General features: G+C 43.1%; 1 protein-coding gene across 2 annotated transcripts in view; it reads right to left on the reverse strand.

Moving 5' to 3' along the window:
* Positions 1-2778: 2778 nt before the first annotated feature.
* Positions 2779-23198, reverse strand: part of BLM (Bloom syndrome, RecQ helicase-like) — a 77164-nt gene continuing 56744 nt past the window's right edge. The window contains exons 16-21 of one of the 2 annotated variants that reach the window (XM_006867148.1): positions 19965-20112; positions 11438-11637; positions 10623-10815; positions 8028-8150; positions 5854-6046; positions 2779-2956 (exon numbers count right to left, since the gene is read on the reverse strand). In XM_006867148.1, coding sequence (XP_006867210.1) covers positions 2779-2956; positions 5854-6046; positions 8028-8150; positions 10623-10815; positions 11438-11637; positions 19965-20112 — 1035 coding nt within the window. The remainder of the gene's footprint in view (positions 2957-5853; positions 6047-8027; positions 8151-10622; positions 10816-11437; positions 11638-19964; positions 20113-23198) is intronic. The other variant, XM_006867149.1, reaches the window with a different exon arrangement.

Genomic DNA, 23198 nt, shown 5'->3' on the forward strand with positions numbered 1-23198 from the left:
GTGCTGTCCCTCACTGCTCTTGCTCTCCACTAGGCAGTCCCTGGCCTTTGTCTTCCCCCCAGGGCTTTGGGAGGCAGAGGCTGGCACTCCTGAGGGGAGGGAATACATCTTGAGTGTCTGGTGCTAAGGGAGAGGGGTAAAGTAAATGGACGGATGAGGTCAGGGCTGAGGAAGTGGTCCAGGGTCTGTGGGCTCAGCTCTGCTCAAGCCTACCCCCACCCTAAGACCAGAGCAAGCAACTGCAGGGAGACATAGTAGGGGGATGGGCTGACGGTTCCTCACTGGTGTTGTAGTCATTCTGCTTCTCGCCAAGGTCACATTATCCCAGGAATCTCAAGTATTGGCTGCTTTCTCTGAAGGTGCTTCAGACCAACTGAGTCAGTGAGTCAGGGCTTACCAGGAAGATGGTTTCTCTGAAAATGTTATCTCCCCAAACTGTTACTGGAAACATTTGCTCTGGGAGTCATCCTGAGGTTAATAGTGCTCAGCCCTCAAAGCCCCTTACGTTAAATGTGGGCCAAATACCTCAGGTGGTGGTCCTGGAGACAGGAAGCTGAGGGTGACTCCTCAGGGCAAGCACAGAACTCACCTCAGTGCTAAGTCTCCTGGCAAAGGTGGTTTACAGCCAGCCCCTCCGACTAGGGAAGGTCCCACTTGAGTCCTCCTGAGCACAAGGAGAGAAGAAAGCTATCAAGGGTACTTACTTACAGGTAAGTAATGGGATTTCTCCAAAAATGAGCTAACTAGAACTCTAGCAAGAGGTGCCAAGATGCCATCTTAAGACTTTCTAGAAAACAGACTATTAGACTTTCCTAATGCGTCAGACTGCAAAGCTGTTTGAACTGCAAGGTCGGTGGTTTAAGCTCACCAGCTGCTCCTTGGGAACCCTATACAGAGTCACTATGGGTTGGAATTGACTCAACGGCAATTAACAATACTACAGGAAGGAGCTCTGGTAGCACAGTGGGGCTGCTAACCTCAAGGTCAGCAGTTGGAAATTACCAACTGTTCCGTGGGAGACAGATGAGACTTTCTGCTCCCATAAAGGTTTAGTCTCAGAAACCCTATATAGGGTTGCTATGAATCAGAACTGACTCCATGGCACACTACCCACCTCCCCCCCCCCCCCAATACTAGAGGAGTCCTGGTTTGGTGCTGTGGGTTAATACCTGGACTGCAAAGTTGTTTGAACCACAACGTCGGTGGTTGAAGCTCACCAGCTGTCCCTTGGTAACCCTATAGAGAGTCACAACTGACTTGATGGCACTTAACACCAACAATAATGGAGGAGTCCTGGTGTGGCACTGTGGGATAAAGCACTGGATTACAAGGCTGGTTTGAACTGTGAGGTTGGTGGTTCACACTTACCAGCCGCTCCTCAGAAACCCTAATCAGGGTCGCTATGAATCGGAACCAAGGTGTCGGTATTTAACAATAACAAATACTAAAGGAGCGAGAGCCCTGGTAGTGTGGTGGGTTACACATTGGGCTGTTAACCAAGAAGGTCAGCAGTTCAAACCCACCAGCTGCTCCATGGGAGAAAGTTGATGCTACCTACTCCTATCAAGATTTAGTTGTGGAAACCCAAAGGGGCTACTTTGTCCTATAGGGTGGGACACCAACACGGAAGTATCCTCTCCAACATGATATGAAGTTTTGACCACTCTCTTGTTGACCTTGGATCTGGAATATTATTGAATGCTAATAAATTGATAGGCAAAAAACCTGTATCCCATTGTATCACTTTTTACTTTTAATTTGGGAGAGCACCTTCTACACTATACTTTTTCTTCTGAGAATAACATTTATATCCTGTGCATATTTTTCTACTGGGGAGTCTGTCTCTTAATGCTTTAGAGCTATTATTTACATATTATGGAAATGAATTCTTTGTAATGTATTTCCCCCATTGCTGTCTCATATATAAAAAAAGTCTTAGTTTGTGGCTGACTGCTTCCACGAAACTGCCTCCTTTGCCACGAGACCACAAGAGCTGGGGAGTGGCAGGTTACGATAACTGAACATATTGATCAAAGATTCTATAGAAGAATCCTGATCAAAAGGTGTGAAATTCAGAATGGAATTCCAAGATCTCATGGACCCCAACTTTCTGGAGTCATGGAGGGACCCCTGGAACCACTGCTGAGATAATCTTTAAATCTCAAACCAAAAATATCCCCTGACGTCTTAAAACCCAACAAAAGTCTTGCTTAACTAGTAAAGAATGTCTGCTGGCGTATTCTGTTTGTTCCAAGAACTGTCTCTGTGGAATCAAGGTGACCGCAGCAACTCTGTAGATTAGACAGGAACCTATAGACAGAGCGTGGTGGAGGAGCAATTCAGAAAAACGTCATCAGTGTCACTGAATTGTACACACAGAAATGGTTCAATAGGGGTATATTTATCTGTGTCCACTCTCAGCAACAGCAAAATTATAAAAACTCAAAAGAAGTCTTTCAGGGTTAAATTTGCAAGCCTTTTCCTCTGGCTTCTGGGTTTCACGTTGTACTCAGAATTTCTCTCATTGGGATGATTCAGCTGCTGTGCAGACATTCTGAGAACCAACGGCCACCACACTTGCCGTGGCAGCAGAACATGCTTATTCAAAAGTGTTCATTTAAAAAATGAGAAGTATCACCCCCAAGCATTTATTTAAATATTAATAGATACTGGGTAAAAAAATTACAAATGGTATAATCAGACTAACAGTTTCAGATTCACAGATGGTCAGATGCTGACAAACAAGAAAGGCGATCCATGTACATTGTGACTCGGTTGTTAAGAAAATGCATACGATGGCATAAGAAATGGTCTATTTTTAGGCTTTGGTGGAGCCATAATCCCTAGTTTCCTACTAGCTACTGAAGTCACTTGAGAACCAAGGAAGGCTGAGCTGGATCCAAATGTGTCCGAGGGCTTAGTTTTAGAAGATGTCTTTCTGCACGTGGTAGAGCCCCTGAAATGTGACAAAGAAAAGCAGGTTGAAATGTTCAATAAACCCCACACCGAACAGTCTTCTTTCCTCCTTCCTCGTGGAGCTACTAGCCTCAGTCTGCCTAGGTCTTATTCAGTCTTTGTATATTTTCAGCTTCACCCCCGCGGGGTAAGCAAGCTTCCTTCACGCCTGAAGGACTAAAGGGCTGCTTGCTGCCTTCACACAAAACGTGTCCCACATTTTCGCTTTCTAAAATGCCCAGGATTGTTCCTCAATTCTGTGTCTTGTGACCAACTCTATGTGCCCTCTCCCCCACTCCCCGCCAGAGATGGCAACTACGGCCCACATATCTGCACCTACTCTACCCCAAAGGAGAGAGGGGGAAACATCTGGTCTCCGGGCCCCTGCTTCCCTGGATCAGACACCTCAGAAATCACCTACATAGGCATTCTGGGTGTTTTCATGGGTTTAAGTGGAGTTGGACCCGAGCTGAGGGAGAGGCTGCAATTGTCTCTGGGCCTCACCCACCACCTGACCTGTCTGCCACAGCACAGTGACCCCTGAGCTCCATGCCAGCACTCAACCCCTCTGCCCTTTTACAATCAGGGCAGAGCTGCTGCCACAGCCTTGGGCCAAGTCCATCCAGTGCCTCCCTTCTCTTGTTGGCCTGAAAACAACAGCTCTCCCCACCCCAACACAACCCCAGCCCCCCTCAGGACCAGCATGGGCCCCTCCGAGAGGGCAGCATTGTCTAGAACACAGCGTTGTTGTTGTTCTCAGGTGCTGTTGCGGAACAGGAATTCTAGAGCACAACCATGAAGGTGATGCGCCCATCTCTAAATTCCTGGGTCGAATATCAGGGCCACCAGCCTGAGGGGACGACAATCCAGTAGGGCTGAGTGCAGAGTGGTTTTTCCACATTTCTCCATTCTTGCTGGAGGGCAATCTTAATGCAGAACAAGGCAGAAATGTGCTAAGGCGGCAAAGAAGCAGCCTCAAATGTCCCCGTGCTGAGTTCCAGCTGAGAAAGGAAGCCCTGGGCGAAAAGCTGCTGTTGCTGTTGATTTACAGAATAAATCTGCCAACAGCAGCTCCTTCCTGTAGGCCAGCCTTGGGACTCCCACTCAGTGGGGCCGGACACTAGCTCATTGTCTGGGCTTCGGCAGATGTAAGAGGTCTCTGGACAGGTGCCACATTCTCTCACTGCAAGGAGATGCCCGCCAGGTGAGCACAGCCCAGGTATGGAAACAGGGAGGCCAGAGTCAGGCACAAAGATTATTTTCCTTCTTAAAGAGGCTGCTACCAGAGTGGGGGTCGGGAAAAAAAAGTTTTAAAACTAACTGATTTTAGCCAGCAGGGATCTGGGAAAAGAAAAGAAAAAAATCCTATTTTAAAAAATATCAGCTCATTAAAAACTAGGATTAGCTCTGTGATGGCTTTTGGACAAGTGTGAGTTTTACGGTGGCTGATTTGATTCAATTCAAGACGACAGGGTAAACCAAGTGCTGCAGCTTCATAAACATGGTTTGCTTTTGTCTAACAACTAAACCTGAGATGTGCCTTCTTCAAGGAGTAGCCACTGAACAAGCCAAAATGAAAGTGCTCAGGGTGGCGTGGGTGAGTGCCCAGGCGTACGTTCTGGTCAAGTGTGGGCTGCTCAGACAAGCCATCCCCAGGCAAGGCCTCAGCTTCCTCATCATAGACCTGAGGGGGCTGGACCAAATGCCTGTTAAGGTCTCCTTCTGCTTGGTGTGAGATACTGTGGAAATGAGTTATTTCCCTAAGCGGAGGAATAAATGAAGAAAATAAGAAAATGTCCCTGCTGAAGAACATCTGCTGGTCACTTGCGCACTGAGAAAACCACAAGATTAAACTAACATTTACTAATGCCTTCTGTGCTCTGGCAGAAGGATTAGCACATACAAGATGGCTTTTTTTTATGGAGTTAACAAGAAAATGACAGTTTGGTAACGTTTGTCTTCCCTTCCCCCACCCACTTTTTGTTATTAACCAGAAGGAAAAGAGGTAGAAAAACTGCCAAAGAAACACAACGCTTGCAGAGCTCGCCGAGGACTTCCTTTCCTCTTTTTGCGAGCAGTTCTGTTCCATTGTGCAGTTATCTTGGGGTCACACTCTCCAGATGAACGGGGTGGCCATGATCCTGTCAGACCTTACCTACAAGGCAGAAAGCAGGGGTGCCCCTCCGAGACAGGAAACAGGGCTGTCAGAAACAATGCAATAATGAAGAAACGAGGGCCGCTGTCAAGATCATTACCTAGCAGCCAACGCTGGTATCTTTGTTCTTCTTTTGGGGTACAGAGGACTCCCCAAAGCAGATGTGTCCCAGCCTGGGGCATCTGGGGGAGACCTAAGCCAGATACATGGCCCCAAGAGGTGCTTGGCTTGACTGGCCATTTGGCCTTTCTCCTTCCAGCCCCTCACTGACCTCCTGCCCAGGTGGGAGCTGTATTCTCCGGGCATTCATGTGTGGCTGAGAGTGTGCACAAGCCTCCAAAGTGGAGGCGCACAGGGCTTTGCAGCAAGTATTGACAGAATTATAAAAGCAATGAGAAAACAAAGCTACCCATTGCTATTTATGTGGAGAGGTTATGATTTATAGCACTATAAATGGAAAAGTCTCTTAAGAACAATTAGAAAAAACAAAACAAAGCCACTAAGGCAAAGTCAAAATTTTGCAAATGAGAAAACTTCATCCACTGAGACAGTAATAAATATTTTAAACATCTGAAACAAATGTCAAGTTTTGGAACAAACCTTAGTCATTGCTCCACTAAGTGGAGAGGCAATTATTTAACAATGGCTTATTCTAATAAATGCTTCAAAGCAAACCAGAGGCGCTGTAACTCTCTACTCTTTTCCCTTTGGGACCACATTGCAAAAGACACCAGAGGACATACCCCTTGGCACTGAAGCCACTTTTCCTCCTTTTAGACTTTTGGAAGGTGGGCATCCTTTTCCTCTTCCTTTCATTTTTGGTTTTATTTGCGAAATAGTGAGACGATACGGGTATTTCCTCATCCAGCTCCTCAGAGTCATTTCTGGCAGAGCCTGTGCTGCTGGGAACGCTTCTCCGGGGGGATCTGTCCTCAGCTACAAAAGGACAACAGTTGAGGCTCACAGTGAGTACAGAGCTCAGTCTGCAGGAGGCACAGGGCGTCGCTTCATCATAGCAATTCAGCAAGAACAGAAATCCCCACCCCGCCCACTCCAAAGTGCTTAATGGCAATTTACTTTTAATAAAATAGAATCAGAATTTGTTTTAAGACTTTGTGATACTCTTTAGTTAGAGCTCTCGGGGTTAGATCACACCGTGTGGGGCCAAGTCCCTTACTGACCAGGTAACCAATCCATCAAGCTCCTTGGAAAATAGAAGGTGGAAATAAATGGTAGGCAATTTAAAAAAAAACACATTTTAAATGAGTTGAAAAAAATAACCCAGAGTAAGAGAAACCTAACTAGGATCTGTGGCTCATCCTTGAGGAAGAGTTATTCAGTAATTAAACATCAGGAAATTCTAGACAATATTTTGCTGTTGTTGTTGTGTGTTGTCGAGTCGATTCTGACTCATAGTGACCCTGTAAAGGGTTTCCGAGGAACGGCTAGTGAGTCTGAACCGCCAACCTTTGGGTTCAAACCTTGGGGTCTAGTGCTTATCCTGTGGTGTCACACCAGGACTCAACCATATTTTACTCTCTATAAAAACACTTCTTTGCATAATGATTGTGAAACATTCCACATATTACACAGGAAACTGGTCTTTATGAGAGCATGAACTTGCAAAGATGGCAATTTCCAAAGGTATCTACATCCCATGGCACCTAAAAGCAGGACATCTTCCAGTGGCCACACAGGGATCCCCTCTGCCTTTTCGGGAGAGATACTGGTTGGCTCGGTTCATCCTGTTACCTGAGAGGACACCAGTTCTGCGTCCACAGGGGGACGGGCAGTGTGGAGGTGAGAAGCTCTGCCAACCACGCTGTGGGAGTTCCGGCACAGGAGAAGGCCTCACTCTCCTGTCCTCACATGGGGGGTGGTGAGGATCCAAAGACAGAAACAGGCAAAGTGCTTGGCGCAATGCCTGTACACAGAGCCCTCCATAATTGGGAGCAGTTATCATCTGCTGTTGGCCTCTCTCCGCAGAGCAGCCTTATCTGACATCGGCAAGCCCCCCTTCCAAACCAGTGACTACACTAAACCAGTCATAAGTTCTTACCAATGTGTTCACATCAAGGCTGTGAATGGGTAACTACCACATAGAAGAAAGACTGAAAACCTACTTTTCATCATTTTGTTACTAGATAGTAAAGGGTGGTGGACACAAGCTGGACGATGTGCTTGCTCATTTCTCGTCTGGCTTCCAACTTCCACTCACCGTACCCTGGCCTGGTACAGAAATGGGAGAAAATCTGGCTTTTCTGCTGTCCTGGTACATGGCAACATGTTAGAAGAGGACACGCAACTTCTGCACTCTCACTGTCTCCTAAAACAAAACATTCCTTTGTTCTCCATTTTCCTGCAGCCAAGACTTTGCCCAGCTCAGGATGAGGCTCGTCATCAGAGGTAGGACATGACAGAGCCGACTGTGACCTTGGGGAGCAGCTGTTAGCAAAGTATCACGGGGCAGTCTATCAATGACTAATAACAGCAAGACTGGTTAACATTCCAGTGACACGTTCAGTTTTCCAAAACATTTTAAATGCTTTATCTTTAGACATGTTTGTCAGATAACATGTTCCTTCCTCAGATAAGGAAACTCAAGTACAAAGAGGCACTTGTGATCTGCCAAGGATCACAGAGTGAGATGGTGGCAGATCTGGGATGGGTACCCAAGGCTCTTGAGTCTTCACACATGTGCCTAACAGAAATGGCAACTCTTGGGTCTAAAGGTCCCTCTGTGGGTCCTGTGAGCAGGTGGGCCTAAACCCTGTTTTCTCAATGGTGCCTGGCACCCACTGGGGTGAACGCTCTGAACACTGGAGCATCTGTGTGCCAATGTGTAGGAAGCAGGAACACAACCCAGAAAGCAGTGAGACAAGCTTTTAGAAAGCACAGAATTGGCTGCATACAGAACCTGGCAATGTCCACTTGGAGTATCTCTGCAATACTGGAATCACTTCGGCACCATATTTCTCCAGTTTGTCTTCAGTCACACCATCAATTTGAAGCAAAACCTCAGGATCAGAAGATAAAGACTCTGTGCATGGGGATAAAATTAGGAATTTAAATGACCACCCATAGAAAACCCACCGAACTCATGCTCATTCACCCATATAGCACATGCTTCTTAAATGCCAACTAACTGCAAGGCACAGGCCAATTCTGGAAACAGCAAGGCTGGTGTCATTAGAGGGAAGCGACACGCCCAGTGCTTCTAGAAGCTCCAGTGAAGAAGTCAGAGCAGAAAGGGAGCGAGCCAGGGGAGGCAATGGGTTGGAACCATACATGGGATCAGGGGCGCAACACAATTTTCTTTTGCACACTGCATCTAGAGACTTGTCTAGTTCCTGAGAAAGCCCAAGTTTATATTCCTAGGGTTGGTGGTTCAAGCCCACCAGCCACCTCAGGAGAAAGATAAGGCTTTCTGCTCCCGTAAAGATTCAGTCTCAGAAACCCTATACAGAGTTGCTGTGTTGTGTGCTATTGAGTCCGTTCCGACCCACAGTGACCCTGTAATGGGGTTTCCAAGGAGCAACTGATGAGCTTGAACCACCGACCTTATGGTTCAAACTGACTTTGCAGTCCAGCGTATTAACCCACAGCACCACACTAGGACTCCAGGGTTGCTGTGAGGTGGAACCAATTCAATGGCACACAGTAACAAGGCCATAACTGAGCCCTTGCTCCCCAAACCCAAACCTGTTCTTTCTTTCTCCATGTGAGACAAAGCAAGTTCTCTGCTGCAAACTGAACACGGAGGTAGCTAGGCGTCCTCTGTGTATGGACCACGCATCAGCGTTGCGGCTACACAAGCCTGTGTTTTTTTTGTTTTGTTTTGTTTTTTGTTAAAAAGGTTTTTATTATGGATTGAGTGAAAGTTTACAGAGCCAGATCATCAGTTTTACATTCAACCAATCATACACCTTGTTTCATTACAATGATTATAATCCCCTCCAAGTACCATCAATTAACAGTATTTCTCTCTATTCACTTTAGCTTTTTTTTTTTTAAACAAAGCAAACAAACAAAAAAACCCACTCAGGCATATATAATAATTTACATCTCCAAAGGGCACATTCTGCAAGTCTGCCTCCTGGCCACCAGTTCTTAGTCCCCCTCTCCATGCCAAAAGCTTGTGTTTTCAAAGACCACTTTAATAGGTGTATGGAAACTGAGTGTGAGGGGGAAAAGTGGGCACAAGGACCCTGCTGGAAGCTAGTGTACGGTAAGCAAGGGGTGACTGGACCAGAATGTGGTTGTGGGGATGAAGAGAAGAGAGCCATTCACCTAGGTTTTAGAGGCTGAGTCTGCAGGCTTTACTGATGGATTGGCTATGGGGAGGGAGGGAGTAATAATTCCTCAAATGCTGGCAGATTTCAACTCCTTTCAGATCAGTGATTTCACATCCCTCCTATGTTTGCGGGAAAGAATAGGTCTGCTGAACAGAACAAGGGCTTATGAAGGGAGTTAGAAGGAGATAAGGTGGGAGAGGTAAGCGGAAATACAGACCCTTAATGGAACTTGTATTTTACCCTGAATTAGAGTAGAGAGCTGTTGTGGTTTCAGCAGAAGTTTTGAAAAATTAAAAATATTGGCCATTTGAATGTACACATGTCACATCTGGAGAGCCTGGGGGAGACCAGTTAGGACACTGCACAAATAGCCTAGAACAAAACACTGTATTTCACTGATTCCAAGACACACTCGCTTCTTCACACTTCTGGAATTGAGATGTGTCTCACAAGCTGCTGATGGCCGAGAGGCAGCTGTAACGAGGCTGTTACTGCCTGTGCGTGTGAGGACTTAGTCACAGCTATTAATACTGTCGGCACGTCCACAGTCACTGCATTGTCGCTTCCTCACATGTTGAGTGTAAATGCCACATGAAACGTCTTCAAACTGCTGACCTTAAGGTTGGCAGCCCGATTCGTAACCACTACGCTACCAGAGCTAGTAGTGCATAAAATCACAGTGTGTGAATCTAGATGGCGTCTCAGAGCGGATGATACATTCTGATAACCTATGGTGGCAGGAGTGCGAATGGAAAAGAGAAGATTAAGATGATTGAGAGATGTTTATGAAGGAAGAACAGGGAAGTCTATTATGTGAACCACTTGTTTTTTAAGGGACTTTACTATTGAAACTCTGGGTTGAGCTATCTGGAGCCAATGAATAACAATACATAACATAACAGTGTGCAAGATTAGAGTTCAAGGAAGCATAAAACACAACCGTTAGCTTTCCACAGCAGAAACACTTGAACATAGAATTGCGCAACACTGTAAGATAGGCGAATAATCAACGTCAAGTAGTTAAGCGACAAACTGAGTATCATTTTGATTTGAGAGATTACATCTAGCCATTTCCTAATGTCCAGCATCAGGCAAAGGTAGAAAAGATCATAGAAAAACCCCACAAAAATGAAAGACATGCATTTTTGCATTTAAAAAGCTCCTTAGCAAGACTACCTTTTGGCTTAGTCACTTGTGCCAGACAACAGACAACCTACCTGCAAGTTTCTTGAGAGTGGCTGTATTAAAAATATTGAAGTAATGGACACCGAAAACTTTCCCCAGAGACTTGCAGACCTCTGTCAGTTCTCCAAGACATTTCTTAACCATCTCTTCCCTCTGCGATACTTTCGCCTCTAATGCCTTTTGTTTTTTCACACCGCTGGAGTTTTCCGTTTCCATAAAGTCTACCTTTGTGAGAGAAAAGGAAACACATAAGGGTGAGCGCATGCATGCTGTTGTTGTTAAGTGACGTCGAATCGGTTCCGACCCATAACGACCCTGTACGTGGTTTCTGAGGAGCAGCTCGTAAGCTTGAGCTGTGTACTGTGCAGTTCAAGCTGACTTTGTAGAGTAACGCATTGACCTGCAGCACCACACCGGGGCCCTTGGATGCATGCATACGTGTGTCTAAACAGGGACTTTATTTAACACTGAATTGATTTTACGTTTGTTTTTTTCGTCTGCCCAAGTTGTCAGCAAACCCTTGGGATCAGAGGCTATGCCTTCTCATCTTTATGTCTCAAGGCCTACCCCAGAAGATAGCCTCTTGATAAACGCTCTTTCACTGAATGCATGAAGATGTCAGGATCTGGTGGCCCATTATAATGAGGCATTTTGATAGTTGGTAAGTTGTCACATTACCTGGGCTCAATTTTCAGACCTCTTTCCAAATTACTCAGAACAGAACACACTCACATTAGGCAGTCTATACAAAAGTCAGTATCCATGAGCTTTGGAAGATGCACTAGAATTTACAGTAATAGATATCCATCCGCCTGCTGTGAGGCAATAAACATTATAAGCATCGTACCTTTAAATGCCCATTCAGTACAGCTTGGGCTTTCATTCCAGGCATCACATAGGCGATTGCTTGGTCATTGGCATTGATGTATAAATCTTCATCTAAAATCTTGTCAAGGATCAGCTTTTTAAAAAGTCTTTCGGCATTGTGTCGTGAGTAAGCAGATCCCTTTCCAAATATTCCCGATTGAACTTTTGCACTTTTGCTCCCTGAGAAGAAGGTTTGAGAAGTTGATTAGTAGCTGCAGGAACAGAACCACCCTCAAACAAAGGCTGAAAATTTATGGAGAAGTTGGAATACACAGGAATAATGTACTCCACAGGAAACCCTATGGGGGGAACAGATACTCATTTCTGTAAAATGAGACTGCGTGAGGAGAGCAGTCGAATCTCTGTGTTTGTTTGTACTTTCCCTCATTTTAAAGTAACAGATGCTGACCCAAACAGCAACAAATACTCCTATCAGTTTAAAATGTTATCTATTTCCAGCTTATAAAATTAATTGTTCTTGTTGTTGTTAAGTGCTTTTGAATCATTTCAGACTCATAATAACCCTATATAGGGTTTCCAAGAAGTGGCTGGTGGGTTTGAACCGCTGACCTTATGGTCAGCAGACCAATGCTTACTCTACAGCATTATACCAGGTCTCCAAAGACATCAAAGGAAGAATTTTGACAAACTGTATCAGTTTCATATTGCTGTGATATATTAGGATGTTGTGTGCTGTTGGGTCAGTTCTGACTCAAAGTGAGTCTGAACAGGGTTTTCAAGAGCAGCTAGTGAGTTTGAACTGTTGACCTTGGGTTGTTGTTGTTGTTGTTGTTAAGTGCCTTAGAGTCGGTTCCGACCCATAGCGACCCTGTACAGGGTTTCCGAGGGTGTAAATCCTTACGGGAGTAGAAAGCCTCATCTTTCTCCCGCGGAGCGGCTGGTAGTTTCGAACCGCTGACCTTAAGGTTCGCAGCCCGATTCGTAACCACTACGCTACCAGAGCTCCTTAGCAGTCTGATATTAGAATGTTGGTTTTAATTAGGTGCTGTTGAGTGGGTTTTGACCGATAGCAACCTTGTAGAGGGTTTCTGAGAAGAGACTGGGTTTGAATGTGTGACCTTGCAGTTAATAAATAGTCCAGTGCTTATCCTACACGTCACATCAGGACTCCGTTATTAGGATTGTTGTTAAGTGCTTTTGAGTCAGTTCTGACTCATAGCGACGACTCTGTATCCGGTTTCTGAGGAGCAGCTGGTGAGTTTGAATCGCCGATTTTGCGACCTCATGGTGGAGTGCTAGTTCTCCAGTGATATTAGGATAGTTATACATTATTGACTGAGTTACAAAGTCTTAAAAATACCATCTCTGCTTGTTATTAGAAAAGTATGCAAGTCTATACCTCTTGTCACCCTTATTAATGAAACCCATACATAAACTAAAACAGTTTAAGCACAATCCCCCAAAGGGCTGGGGTGAGGGAAGTACACTTCCCCCGTTCTCCTGCTGGCTGATAGCACTGCAGTGGGCTGGATTTCCTTTGTTTCCCATCCAAGCTGCTGTAATTACTAATGTCTTCATCATAAACGCAATTTTATTATAACAATCCACTTAGGAAGCCTGTGACATTGATTATAATCAGAATTAACTGTTACTTTGTAAAGCCTCAGCTCTATTTTAAGAGTTCCAAATAATTACATTATTGCAAATTTAGATGGCTTTTGGCCATACAAACTGAATTATTCAAGTTTTGCTTTCTACAAGTGATTTGAATCCCTGAGACGTCACATTACAGAATAGCAGGATTCCTGCTTTGGAGCAGGTGGGCTGGGAGGTGTGGATCAAGCACACCGCTGAAGGTCACTAGTAAAGCTGAGGGGGACAAGCGATGTTCTTAACAACACCTCAAGGATGACAAGAAAAGGAAGACTGCGCCAGAAAAGAAATGTTTGATCTAGAAATCCTTCTGGCAATCTCTATGAAAAATGTAATCAGAGACGAAGCAAAAAGGTTTACTTAAGAGGCTATTTATCACACTGTTATTACTATCAGATAAATGTACTCTAAAATACAAACTACTTTACATACATTTATTTCATCAATATAAAATATAAATGATGTAAAAATGGTGCTCTTGAAGAATAAAAATTTAAGAAAATGCTTCTAATTGGTTACATTAAAAAGTTACAAATTAGGTATGTTGCTGTTAAGGTACTGTCAGGCTGATTTCAGATGTTGTTAAATACCATTTAGTTGGTTCTGACTCATACCAACCCTGCATCGGGAGTCCAAGGAGTGGCTGGTGGGTTTGAACTGCCGACCTTGTAGTTAGCAGTTCAGGGCTGATCCTACAGTGCTACCCTATGCCTCCATTTCAGGTTGTTGCTGTTAAATACATAATTGTGAAGATACACTTCCCCCTTCCCCCAGTGTTTTACATATGATGACCACCAACCGTCTGTCAGTTTGTCACACGTACACTACGATGCTGGAAGCTATACCACCAATATTTCACAGACTAGTCAGGTGAACCGTGATGGATACGTTTTAGCAGAGCTTCCAGACTAAGACACATTAGGAAGAAGGACCTGGCAATCAACTTACAAAAAAACCTGACCACTGAGAACCTATCACCAGCAGTGTAACATTATTTGATAACACTGCTGGAAGATGAGCCCCTCAGGGGCTCCTTAAATGCTGCCTTTTGAAAGCAGAGTTGACCTTAATGATGTGGTTGGAGCAAAGCCTTTGGGACCTTCATTTGCTGATGGGGCACAACTCAAAATGAGAAAAACCAGCTGCAAACATTCATTAATAATTAGAACTTTAAGTGTATGAAATAAGAATCTAAGAAAATTGAAAGTTGCGAAAAGTGAAATGGAACACATAAAAAACGATATCCCAGGCACTAGTGAGGCAAAATGGACAGGCACTGCCATTTTGAATCAGACAACCATATATCCTACTATGCTGGGAATGACAACTTGAAGGGAATGGTACTGCATTTGCCATCAAAAAGAACATTTCAAAATCTATCCTGAAGCACAACGCTGTCAGTTATGGGATAGTATCCATGCACCTATAAGGAAGACCACACAATATGACTATTACTTAAATTTACACATCAACTGTTAACGCCAAAGATGAAGAAATTGAAGATTTCTACTAACTTCCACAGTTGGAAATTAATCAAACATACAATCAAGATGCATTATTTACTGGTGATTGGAATGCAAAATTTGGAAACAAAGAAGGATTGGTATTTACAAAATATGGTCTTGGTGATAGAAATGGCATTCGAGATCCCATAACAGAATTTTGCAAGAACAACAACTTATTCATTGAAAATATCTTTTTTCAACAACATAACTGGTGACTACATATATGGACTTTATTAGATGGAATACACAGTAATCAAATTATCTATGGCTAGGGGTTGATAGTGGAAGAAGTCATCAAATGCAAGTTCAGTTTGAAGCTGGAGAAAATGAAAACAAATCTGAAAGAGCTGAAGCATGCTCTTGAATATATCTCACCTGAATACAGAGACCATCTTACGAGAAGAACAGAGCAAGAAGGATGTTAGAAGAGACTCTGATAAACTTGTTCTTTGACACAGAACAACTAAAGTGAACAGAAGAGATGATGATGACAGAAGATTTCAAGGGGAGCCTCAAGAAGACAGAATAAAGTATTAGAAAGACCTGGGCTTAGAAAACTCAAAAGTGAAGAACATGCTTGACACTTCTCAAGCTGGAAGAAATGAAGAAAAAAATCAAGCAATACTGCAATGTTGATTTTATGGCAAGATAATGACTAAAACAGAAAGCATCAAGGGAAGATGGAAGGAATATACAAAGTGACTGTACCAAAAAGAAGCGATTAATTTCAGGAGTAGCACATGATCAAGAACCCACAGTACTGAAGAAAGAAGCTGCACTGAAGAACTGGTTAAAAAACAAAGAAAAGGCTCCCAGAATGGATAAAGTATCAACTGAGATGTCTCAACAAATGGATGCAATATGTGGAAGTCACTCGCTTGTCTATGCCAAGAAATGTGGAAGACAGCTAACCGATAAACCGTCAGTCAGGACGAGATCCTATTGGTGCATATTCCAAAGAAAGGTGATCCAACAGAATGCAGAAACTATTAATATCACACACAAGTAAAAATTTGCTGAAGATTATTAAAAAATGGTTGCAGCAGTACATCAAGTCCAGGACTTTGCACATTTCACTTTAATACCTTACTTTGTCTTCTCAAGTTGTCCTTTGAAATTTTCTGTTCAGCTCTTTCTTCCAGTTGCTTAGTTATTCTAAGATCAAGTTATTCCAGATCAAGTTTCAGTCTCTTCTGGCATCCACTTAAGTCTTTTCTTGAATTTGTCATGTGAAATATTCTTGATGTTATCCCACAACTCTTCTGGTCTTAGGTCATCAGTGTTCAATTCAGGTAGGATATTGTGGCGAGGTAGTTATTTTGGCTCTTGTGGACGTTTGCTTTTTCTTCAGCTTCACACATATGAGCAATTGATGGACTCCAGAGTTGAGCCCTGGCCTTGTTTTGGCTGATGATACTGAGCTTTCCTACTTTGTCTTCCCACTGATGTAGTCAATTTAACTCTTGTATATTCCTTTTGGAGAGGTCCATGTGCATAGTTTCTGTTTGTGCTGTTGAAAAGGTATTTGCAACAAAGAAGTCCTTGGTACTACCAAAGTATATCATGCAATCTCCAGAGTAATTTCTTTCACCATGACCACATATTTCAAATACCAATCCTTCCTCTTTGTTTCCAACTTTCAAATTTTAATCGGTAGTAATTATCAATGCATCTTGACTGCATGTTTGATGAATTCCAGACTGAAGACGCTGGTAGAATTCTTTAATTTCTTCATCATTGACTTTGGTGGTAGGTGTGTAAATTTGAACAATAGGGGTAATTAGCTGGCCTTCATTGTAAGCATACAGATATTATCCTATCACAGATAGCATTGTGGTTCAAGACACACCTGGAAATGTTCCTTTTGATGATGAATGCAACATCATTCCTCTTGAATTTGTCATTCCCAGCATAGTAAACCACACAATTGTGCAATTCAAAGTAGTCAATACCTGTCCATTTCAGCTCATTAAGCCCAGGATATCGATCTCCATGCATTCCATTTTTGACGACTTCCAATTTTCCTAGATCCATACATTCTACGTACATTCCCCGTTATGATGATTAATGACTGTTTGCAGCAGTTTCCTCTCATTTTGCTTTTGCTCCATCCATGTCATTAAGGTCACCGTTACTTAGAAGAGGCAACTCTTCCCCAGTCATACTGAATGCTTTCTAAGCCGAGGGACTCGTCTTCTGGTACTACTATCAGACAACATTCCGCAGTAATCCATTAAGCTTGTCAGTGAGATGTGAACGCCAATTCCTCCTTCTTAGTCTGGTATTAGCCTGGGAGCTCAGCTGAAACTCGTTCACCAAGGTGCCCCTGCTGGTATTTGAAACAACACACCAGCTACCACAGTATAACAGATTGGCAGACAGGCTGGGGGCTGCCTCCACACAGAACCATAAATTATGGGGTCCTTCTGTTTGCCAGGGGAGCTACCCGGTGTTTATTTATGTAAGACAAGTATTTATCTCACTTAAACCCTCCTCTCTCTTTTCTTCATCCTTCCCAATGTTTTGTTATATCATAGTTTTGGTTCCTCTCTTGGATAATTTTATGACTGGCAATGTAATAATCACATATAAACGTCTATTTCTTGCCCATCAACTACAGATAGGACTGCTGATCACTGCTCCTCCTGTTAAATGCCGTCAAGTTGGTTCCGACTCATAGCGACCCTGTATAGGGTTTCTGAGGAGTAGCTCGTGAGCTTGAATCGCTGACCTTGTGGTTCAAACCAATCTTGTAGTCCAGCGCATTAACCCGCAGCGCCACACCAGGACTATCCCCCGCTACGTAAGAGTAAGTCATTAACACCTAAGCCTTCCCTATACCGTCGCCTCCTTTTATCTTTATTTACTGTATTTTTATTTATATTATGACAAGCTTCTTTCTGAACTTGGAAGAACATATTCACCTTTGGTTAATCCAAGAGAACAGTTACAGCATGCAGGTCAAATGGGTTCTCTTCCTGTACATTTCATCAGTACAGACATGTTACAATGTCCTTTGTTTTATATTTGATCTTGGCTCTCTCCTATATAATTTTCCCTCTGGAGTTTCTAAGTATCTTACCCTTTTTTTTTTTGTCCTTGAGAAGCAACATTTAGATTCTTCATTGTTACCAATAAAAAATTTGCTTTGTCCTGGTTCTATATATGCTTGGAACCCATTTATCTTGTATTTGTTTCAAATTGTTACAGTGTATTCAGACTGCTGTAGCTCTGAGTCTAGGATTTCTTCAGAGGCGGCTCCGTTTAGACCCTCTATTTACTAAACCAGGCCATATGCACTTTCATTGTCTTCTAGTCTCCATGGCTGCTGATAGTCATCTGATGCCAGTCTGGTTTTAGTTCTTGCTTTTTCTTTTCCGTAGCTTTCAGGATTGCCTCTTTATTCCTGATATTCTCAAATTTCACAGGATATGTTATAATTAAAAAAAATATTTGAAAGCATCATATTTGGCATTCAGAAGGAAGCTTGGTGGGTTAAATGTTGGGCTGCTAACTACAAAATTGGAAGTTCAAACTCATCAGCTGCTGTGGGGTGGGGTGGGAGGGAAGATAAGACTCCTGTAAAGATTTAGTCTCGGACACTCTAGGGTTGCTAGTGAGTTTGGTTTTGGTATTTAACAGGTCTTTTAATTGGAAGGCTTTTCCTCTCCTACTCTGGGAAATTTTCTTTTATCATTTGTTTCATAATTTCTTCTTTCTATATGCTATTGCTAAAATTTTTATTAGTCAGATTTTACATCTCCTAAGGAGCTCTGGTAGCATAGTGGTTACGAATCGGGCTGTGAACCGCAAGGTCAGCAGTTCGAAAGTACCAGCTGTTCAGCGGGAGAAAGATGAGGCTTTCTGCTCCCATAAAGATTTACAGCCTCGGAAACCCTGTACAGGGTCGCTATGGGTCGGAACCGACTCGACGGCACTTAACAACAACAATGATCAGGTCTTTCTCTTTTTCTTTCTTATTTTTCTATAGAAAGAAACTTTTTGCTCATGTCTTTGAAGATTTTCTTGACTTTACCTACTAATCTTTCATTAAATTTATTTTATCATTTAAAGAATTTCCAATAGGCTATTTCATTTGTTTCTTTTCTATAACATGCTATTGTTATTTAAAGAATACAGTATCTTAAATCCCTAAATCTTTATGTAGATACTTAATAATTACAAATCTATCCTAAATTGTCTCCATCCCACAGAATCAAATAATCTACTTATTTTGTTCTTTCTCTTGATTGTCCATTTACTTTAACCTGCAGATACTCAGTCAATTTCTTATAGGTGGGTTTTATATCTATTTTTATTTTTCCCCTGAAAGGGGATATCCAACTACCAGGCTTTGCAGTGGGGTAAGTGGATAGGACCAGACTTTGGGCTGGGCAGTCCTTAAATGCCAGAGCATTCTTCTGGGGCTCTGGCCCATAACTTAGCTGCCCTTGAACTCCACAGGCAGTTAGTTACTTTATTTTTGATGAAGGAATTAATTCTAGGCTGTCTGTTTTCTTCGTGTAGGGGGTTGGGGGATGAGACCAGGGAGGCGCTTGCTGCTGTTCTTTCGACACCCCTCTCCCTGTTTTTGGCTTCCTCTTTCCCTCCCACCCTCTGTACCGCTTGACTTCAGCCTGCAGCCCAGTGATAGGGTTCTGCCTGGTTGAAATTCGCTCCTGCTCCTATATTTATTTTGGGTTGTGGTTTACTCTATTTTCTTTTACTTGTCAACACCCTTCCACCCATTTTCTGAAGATTTTTTTAAGATCCTGACGGTATAGTGGTTAAATACCCAGCTACTAACCAACAGATTTGAACTCCAGCGGCTCCATGCAAGAAAGGCCTGGGGATCTGCTTCTGTAAAGATTACCGCCAAGAAAATCCTGGGGCGCAGCTCTACTCTATCATCTGGGGTCACCTTGAGTTGGAATGATCCCGATGGCATCAGACAACAATTGAAGAGGGCCTCTCTCCTGTTCTCTATGCCGTCATGGGCCTAATCTGATTTTACTTCCTTACTATCACTGAATAAGATCTTAAGAAAAAGAAGACAGATTTGCATCCTTGGTTGCCATCCTGAACTGAAAAGTCAGCCAACAGGTAGCTCTCCAAACAGGTTACAATCTGCTCACTCGGACTAATTTACATATGCTTCTACCCTTTTTCCTTTGAGTCTGAAAAGCTCTCATCTCAGGGACTTATGCCAGTTTCACAAGTAAGTGGCATAATTAATAAAAATGGATTGTCTTTTGTTATGCAAAAAGGTGTTATGAGTGTTTTGAATTCTCTAAGAAACAAAGAGATCATTTTTTTCTGTGTACTTGTAATGAATTCTTTAGATGTTCAATTTCAAGTAATGTAACTCAAACAAAACAGATGACTTACCCAGGAAAATGTCAACCAGCATATTCAGAGTAAACCTTCCAGAAGGACCTACATATTTTATATTTCTCATTCCTTGTGATGAATTATGTTCTTGAACAAATCTTACAATATTTTTCACATCATCAGTCACATCTCTTGTCTTAAAATCCTATCAACAGAAAGAGATAAACTTCAATTATAATTAAGATAATGATATCTGGATTTCTATGGTTTAATATTTATATATGTAACTTCATACTATACTATTTCCAGATTAAAACCTAAATGAAAAAAATCAAGAAGTTGTGAGTGTTCATTTTTTACATTATTGAGGTAACTATGTAAAACAATTAGCATTCATTACATATAATTTAAAATTCACTGACCCTGGAATCAAATGATATCATTAAATCAAATGATATACTGCACTGGGCAAATCTCCTGCAAAAGACTTCTGTTATGTTATGTGCCGTGGAGTCGGTTGCGACTCATAGTGACCCTGTACAGGGTTTCCGAGGCTGTACATCTTTACGGGAGCAGAAAGCCTCATCTTTCTCCCGCGGAACAGCTGGTAGTTTCGAACTGCTGACCTTGCGGTTTGCAGGCCAATTCGTAACCACTACGCTACCAGAGCTCCTTTATAAAGTGTGAAAAAGCAAAGATGTCACTTTGAGGACTAAAGTGCACTTGACCTAAGCCATGGTATTTCCAATTGCCTCATAAGCATGGGAAAGCTGGACAGTGGCTAAGGAAGACTGAAGAGGAACTGATGTATCTGAGTTACGGTGTTGGTGAAGAATACAAGAAGTACCGTGGCCTGCCAGAGGAACAAACAACTCTGTCTCGAAAGAGGTACAACCAGTATGCTCTTTAACAGTGAGGACGGGGAGACTTTGAGTTTGTACTTTTGACATGTTATCCGGTTGGACCAGTCACTGGAGAAGGACATCCTGCTTGGTAAAGCAGAAGGTCAGCAAAAAAGAGGAAAACCCTCAATGGGATAGACTGGCACAGTGGCTGTAACAATGGGCTCAAGCACAGCAATAGTTGTCAGGACCGCACAGGACGGAACAGTGATTGGTTCTGTTGTACACAGGGTCACTATGAGTTGCAACTGACTCAATGGCACCTAACAACAACAACGTACCTATTTTATTACTGTTTCACGTACATACATCTTATCTTTCAACTACCTGTGGGTGAGAACACTTTTGAGTTTTAATCTTTTTGCATCATCTAGAACAGTGCTCTCCCATTTACTGGCTGATAACTTTTGGGCTGAAAAGCAATGTCCAACTATACAAATTCATGAGGCCTGGTCTCTTCCGGGGTGGCGCTAAGGGATAAGCACTGGACACTGGTCACTGAGTTGGTGATTTAAACCCACCAGCCACTTCTCAGAAATTACACAGGGTCACTATGAGTTGGAATCAAGTAAAAAGTTACAATAATGCCGATTTGTTTACATATTGTCTATGGCCGCTTCTGGGCTACAATAGCAGAGGTGAGTAATAGTGGTAGACCACATGGCATGTGAAGCCTAAAATCTTTATTCTTTGACCCCTATTCTGGTGTGGCACTGGACTGCTAATAAGAAGGTCAGCAGCCTGCTCTTCAGACACACAATACAGGGCCGCTAAAAGTCGGAACCAACTTGATGGCACTTAATGACATCACAGATGACCACTTTCTCCTCAATCCCTTTCCTGTCCCCACTGTCAACTGATGACCTTGCTTCCTACTTCACCAAGAAAGTAAACCCCAAAAGAATGTTTACAAACTCCGGTTACTGCATCTACTCCCTTCCCAGCATCTGCCCCCAACATTTTGTTACCTGTTTTTATTAATGGGTTAACTAAGCTATTAAGGCTAAAATCTCTCTCTACGTATACACTAGGTAGGCTAAGCACTCAATCTCAAAGTTGGTTTGAACTGCAAGGTTGGTGGTTCAAACTTACCAGCTGCTCCTCAGAAACTCTATACAGGGCTGTTATGGGTCGGAACCAACTCAACGGCACTTCACAATTACAACACAAGGATATTATTCCAGTGATTCTCCCCTTTCTCTTATGTATTAAGCTCCATGCTCTATTGGATCCCTGGTATGGCGCTGTTCGATCAGCACTGGACTGCGAATCACAAGGTCAGCAGTTCGAAACTACCAGCTGTTTCACGGGAGAAAGACAGGCTTTCTGCTCCTGTAAAGATATTACAGCCTCGGAAACCCTGTCCAGGGTTGCTATGAGTCGGAACCGACTCCACGGCACATAACAACAACAACAAATAGGTACATTTCTGTTAACACACATAAAGCTGTTCTATTTCTCTTTCTTTTCTGGGCTCCATGGTCACTGCTGGCTACTGTTTCTATTTTTGCAACAAGACTTGAAAGAGTTGTCTGTATTTACTAGCTCCAGTTTTCCTCTCTCTCAGATACATTCCACTCTAACTGGTCAAGGCCACCATGCTTTCTGTGTGGTGCTAGCTGTAACGACGCAGCCTCCGTCTTTACTGGACTTAACGTAGCAGCAGCATCTGGTGCAGCATGGCCTCCTCCGTGAAACACATCCTGCATTCCACCTTCTTTCGGTTTTCCTCTCATCTCCCTCGTTCTCTTTCTTGGTCTCTTGTCCTAGTTCTGCCTTATCCCCCCAACCACTCAATGTCCCAGGGCTGTCTTTGGTTTCTTTCCTTCATCAAACTTATGCCATTAAAGATTTAATCTGGTCTCATGGCTTCAAATACCACCTATATGACAACCACTTGCAAATTTGTATACATATGATCAGTTTCTTCTGGAATTCCTGTATCTAATAGGCAGGTCTAACTCCTGCTCTGCCCTGCCAAACCTGCTCTGCCCGATCTTCTCCACCTTGCCTAAAGGCAACTCCAACCTTCCAGTGACTCTGCCTCAAAAGCTAGGAATCATATGAATGAAGATATCCTTAAAAACATGTCCAGAATCTGACCATTCTTCCCACCTTACCTCTATCACCAAGGTCAGAGTCACCATTGGCATCCTTAGCAGGTTTTCTGCTTCTATCCTTGTCTCTTTCCAGGGCATTCTCTGCCAGAGGCATCCTTTTAAAACTAACTGAGATCGCATCATTCCTCTGTTCAAAACCCCCTATTTCAGTTACAATTGGTCCTACTGCTCTGGCTCCCCAGGATCTCGCCCGTGCACTAACTCTGAACTCTGTTTAGTCACAGGCTTTTTTGCTGTTCCTCAAATGCCCCAGCACACCCCCGACCTGG

This window comes from Chrysochloris asiatica, unplaced genomic scaffold (assembly GCF_000296735.1).
Source record: "Chrysochloris asiatica unplaced genomic scaffold, ChrAsi1.0 scaffold00101, whole genome shotgun sequence".
NCBI lineage: Eukaryota > Metazoa > Chordata > Mammalia > Afrosoricida > Chrysochloridae > Chrysochloris > Chrysochloris asiatica.